This window comes from Notothenia coriiceps, unplaced genomic scaffold (genome assembly GCF_000735185.1).
Source record: "Notothenia coriiceps isolate Sejong01 unplaced genomic scaffold, NC01 NC01_scaffold00013687, whole genome shotgun sequence".
In the NCBI taxonomy this organism is placed as follows: Eukaryota; Metazoa; Chordata; class Actinopteri; order Perciformes; family Nototheniidae; genus Notothenia; species Notothenia coriiceps.
This window is the reverse complement of record NW_011346388.1, coordinates 1,520-6,518: the sequence shown is the minus strand read 5'-3', so window position 1 is coordinate 6,518 and position 4,999 is coordinate 1,520. Positions and strand designations below refer to the sequence as shown.

Sequence of the window (4,999 nt, the reverse complement as noted above, 5' to 3'; positions counted from 1 at the left end):
ACACAATCTTTTCTTTTCGGTTGGTTAGTCTAGACCAAGACCCAGACGACCATCGTTGTAGGAAAGTGGTTCGCATAAGATGTAGGAACGTAGCTACTACGGGACCGGGCAACGGTCGACTTACTCGCGTCGCATGCAAACCTGACTGTCAATCTAGTTGGTTAGTCATATAAACTAAAACGATCGGTTGCCCGGCAATACAAGAAGTCTCGAACAGGGAGCCAAGGTGCCCATGATATCTTTCCCGGGCGGACAATTGACCGGGCGGAGTCCACTCTGTCTCACGTAGATTTACTTAACGGCTGCTTCGTTAAGTTAGGCGACATAACCGGAATGAAATTGCAACTTTACGCTGTTCACGGTTGTCCACTTCTACTTCAACGAACGCCTAACACACCTCATGGGAAAAGTTCTACTGATTAGGTCACTTTTCTGCCTGTAATAGTACGGCCACCCCCCTCCACGCCGCCCTCCCACACACAACACACACACACAGATAGTCTCCCAAGGTCACACTCATCTGTGGCCCATAGCGGTGACGCTTACTGTTACTCGTAGGTAATCTAGTAACTCTGAACGGACGCCTCAAGGAAGTTCCGTGGCTGACCCCGGAGAGAAAAACTTATAAGATGTAAGCAGTTAGAAGCCTTTGTTCTCTTGATTCTATGTCATTAAGTAAGTCACAACCCCTGATTGCGCAATTTTTGATTGCGCAATGACACTTGCCGGTGCGTTGATGGAAAACCGCATTGATTATTGCAATGAATCAATGGATAGGGTAATTCATTGTGGCAACTATCAATGAGACTAAATTATACCCCGAATGACGCAATAGTAATACACTACCTTGACTTGGCTTAGAGGGACGCCTACATTTGAATGTCCGCTTATGTCGCTAACAGGAGAGTGTCCGTGGTTACCTTTTCACTTTCATTGGTACTCTCCTCACTACTAACCCAATTGCGCCCATTGCAGTCAGGCTTCTAAAACTATTTCGGTTATGTCCTTCTGAAATGCGTAGTGCATGGTCCGAGAAGGACAAACAAATCAACGTAACACTGCAATATTACAGATCAACAACACAGATACCATTCTCATTTATTCATTTTATATACATTTTATTTATATAATTAAATCGATTTTTTGTTAGTTTTATCTGAGTGTTCCAGGGTATTCTCTGAATACCTTGAAGGCCCTGACGGTTCGCCACTGGGCATTCGTGGGCCTTATGCAACAAAAAAAAAATACCGTAAGTATCAGTTTGGGATAGGTCAGTTCTTGTTAGCCACTCTCTGGGAAATACTTGCGACCACTTGCGATTTCACCATAAATACTTAATTCAAAGTGTCAAGTGTCTGTCTGTTAACTTTATTTCCAGACTGTTGTTACTCTGTATGCCGTCAGTGATGGCACGGCTGCAAATTGTCATTAAATAAGAGCAGAGAGAGAACCGGTGCTCCATTAATCTACTTGTTCGACCTGAATGGATCCGACAGCAGCAGCAGCAGCAGCAGCTCCTCTTCCCTGTGCTGACAGGAAGTGTGTGTGTCGCAGTGAAACACAGCAGAGCGAGGCCTCAGTTTTATTGAATGGGTGCTCTGGTATCGATTCTTTTCTGGGAGACCTTGGCAGGCAGCGTGGGCGAACCGGTCCATTCATCTGAGTGATAATACCTCCACGCTCTTACCTCACACTTGTTCAGCTTCCTTCGATCCTTGCTCAGGTGTTTTGTTGTATGGTCGAAGATACGTTTTTTTTTTCTTACTCCTAATAACTGCTACATTTTTCTCCATCCATCCCTTCAGATATCTTGATCTCACATGTGGAGGTGAGAGAAGTACTCAGATATTTTACTTAAAGAGGACGTATTATGCTCCTCTTCAGGTTCATTTTTGTATGTTGTGCCTCGACTGTGACGTGTTTCCATGCTTTAAAGGTGGGGTATGTAATTTAACACTTTGTTATATTCCATGGAATGCTCTTAACATCCCGATAGCAATGAACACATTAAAGCTTTGACAATAAATACATTAAAAAATGTCATCTGTGGAAGCCGTAGCGCTGTAAAAAACACGACCAATTTTTTCCGGTTGTATATTTTTTAATTCTAGCGCATTCAAAATGACCTACCCCACCTTTAATGTTCACAAAGTGCTTTATTTTTCTCAAACGGCCTGTGTTTTTCAATCTCTGTCTCTATATAACACACTACAGGAGAGGGAAACCCCCTAAAGGCATAATAGGGCCTCTTTAAGTCAAAGTAATTATACCACAGTGTAGATATACTCTGTTACAAGTAAATGTCTGGCATTCAAAGTGTTAAGTAAGTGTAGTTACTTTCCACCACTGCTCAGATGAGATATTTCCCTTTACAATGAAGCTTAATATATCTAAATAAAGTTGAATCTGCTTTCAGAGTATTGCTGATGTCGCAGAATTTTAATGATGGTAGATCACAGTAGGTGGTTGCTAATTTTGTAATACCCTGAAATCATATTTCAGCTTTCAAAAAGAGCGATAAAAGAAAGCCTCTGAAAGAACACTAAGAACTAAAGCTTTGCAAACAGAATGTAACCTGCAGGAGGTTTTTGGTATTAAATCTTGCTTAAAAAGTTGCTGGGGGTCATAACATGTTGAATATGCACAACCTCATGTAATGATTTGCATATTAAAAGTGTATTTAAAGGGATCCTGTTATGCTTTTGGGAGTTTTCCCTTTCCTGTAGAATGTTATATAGGTTTTAGTGCATGTAAAGGGTCTGCACAGGCTAAAATCCCACAGTTTCTCTAAGAGTACATCCACATTAATCCGGATATACACTATATAGAAAACAATATTTCTGTTTTCAGCCCCCCATTCTCACTTACCCTATCATGGAGCACTTTAAACATGTCTCCAAAGAAAAACAGGTACAAAATCCTAGCCTTGTCTTTCATTGTTATCCGGGAAAAGTGAGCTTTTACAACAGGAAACAGGGCTGATAGCAGGCCATGAATCTTTCTACCTGCAGGTAAAATGGATATTTTCCGAGCAGAGGGCGTTTGTTTTCCCGATAACAGCCTGTTGGACAAATGGGCTTTTGGCTGAATGGGACATTTTGGGACTACTGGGGTGTTGGGAGTAATGGGCCATCAGAACAATTGCATGTCACTTCTGGTTCAGGGGCTGTGTGTCGTGGTGAATAACTGGAGAAGAGACAAATGCTTTTCTAAACGTTCCTCCATTTAAAACTCAGTATGGCTGACCACACGGTACAGCTCCTGTCCGGATTTTGTCAGAAGACAGAGTGATCGTAAAATACCTTTCAAAGTCAAAGTCAGCTTTATTGTCAAAATGTCCACATGTGTTATACATACAGAAATCTCGAGATACCGTTTCCCGCAAGTGAGACACATAAAACAAGATACAAAAAGGGCCTAGATAAACGGGGTATACAACTGAGTAATAGTATTAATAAGTGCTCGTTAATAATATATATAAAACACAGCCCACAAAACTTTACGATGATGTCACCGCTGAAGAGCAGCTAGGGGATAACTGCTGATTAACTGGCAGTATTTATTAGCCACGATTAAATCACATCACCGAACAGTGTACTACATAATATGTGAATGAGAGCGACTATATGGATTACAACAGTTCAAGAGATGGGGAACTTAATTAGCCGAGACTAAGAAGACTAACTGGACGAATCAGTCCAACTCTTCGCTGAGACAGATTTAAAATGTATTTGGTGTTTTGTTTGCAGTTTGCCAGCTTGAATGAGGCAAAGAGAGGGAAGAGCCTAGAGAAGTGATGATTTTGTGTCTCAGTTGTCATTCTAGGCGTCTTTGTAGTCATTTTGAGTCTCTATAAGCTTGTATTGAGTCTCTTTGGTTCATTTATTGTAGGTTGTTTAATCTCTATGAGGTTGTTTTGTGTGTCCTTGTGGTCATTTTAAATGTCCTTATTTTTCTTACATGTCTTTTTGAGTGACATTTTGTAGTTGAGGTTCCCCTTATTCCCTGTGCCCTGAAGGACTGTTCAGTGACCAATCCATGCCTGTTAAAGCAGTGGATGCATCTTTAAAAATAACACGGCTATGCGGGACAATAATCAAACTAGGTCTTTTGTTCAAGCTGCGGTAAACTCATCCATCTGCCCCAAAGGTTTCTATGTATGCGGCTGTTCAGACAGAGAGAGAAGAGGATTGTATGGAGAGGATCCAAACACCGGAATATAACTAAGATATTTAGTGAACAATTACGTCCAATTACGACCTCCACAGCTAATGCTGTTTGAATATGATATAAAGAATTATGTTATTGTTGTGATCTGTGCTTGTATCACATTTCGTTTTTTTTATTTCTTTTACATTTTTCATGTTGTATAAATATTTTATCCCTGTACATGACTTTGTTAAATTTCCACATCGAGACTTTAAAGTACATACGTTTTTTAAAATATTTGTATTTCTATATGTTCTGAAACGTTAACATTGTAGTTACTGTGTCACAATATTTGAGATCTTTGACCCAAAAATGCTTTTTTAAAAGGTCCCATGTCATGGCCATTTCCACTGATCATAATTCCATTGTTGAGGTATACTAGAATAGATTTAAATTGTTCAATGTTCCAAACTCACATTGGTTTCTCATTCAGCATCTCTGTGTGGTATGTGCATTCACTCTCTGTCCTAAACGGCTGCTGTGAGGAGCCGACAGGTTTCCTGGTCGGCGAAACAGCGAGAATAATCAAAACTCATCCTGAGCACACACAAACACTCACAGCCGAAGTAAAAACAATAAGTGTGGCTTGATATTGAGTAAGAAAAAGGTTTATAACGCTGTGAGAATGGGTCTGCGGAGAGCCATCCCAACTCGTCTATTACCAGCGTTCAGGGAGCTCTATGCAAATCAATGGGACTCCCTGTTAGTTAGCCAAGGGGTCCTGGTGTGTGAGGGGCTCCGCGGATTGGTCCATTTGGGCCAATCCGGTCATTTGTTGTTGATTTGGGTG

The 4,999-nt window shown here is 40.9% G+C and overlaps 1 protein-coding gene across 1 annotated transcript in view; it reads right to left on the bottom strand.

Moving 5' to 3' along the window:
* Positions 1-2,937, bottom strand: part of LOC104948093 (metabotropic glutamate receptor 8-like) — a 31,139-nt gene extending 28,202 nt beyond the window's left edge. The window contains exon 1 of the mRNA XM_010774251.1: positions 2,869-2,937. Within this exon, the coding sequence (XP_010772553.1) occupies positions 2,869-2,937 (69 nt within the window). The remainder of the gene's footprint in view (positions 1-2,868) is intronic.
* Positions 2,938-4,999: the final 2,062 nt, after the last annotated feature.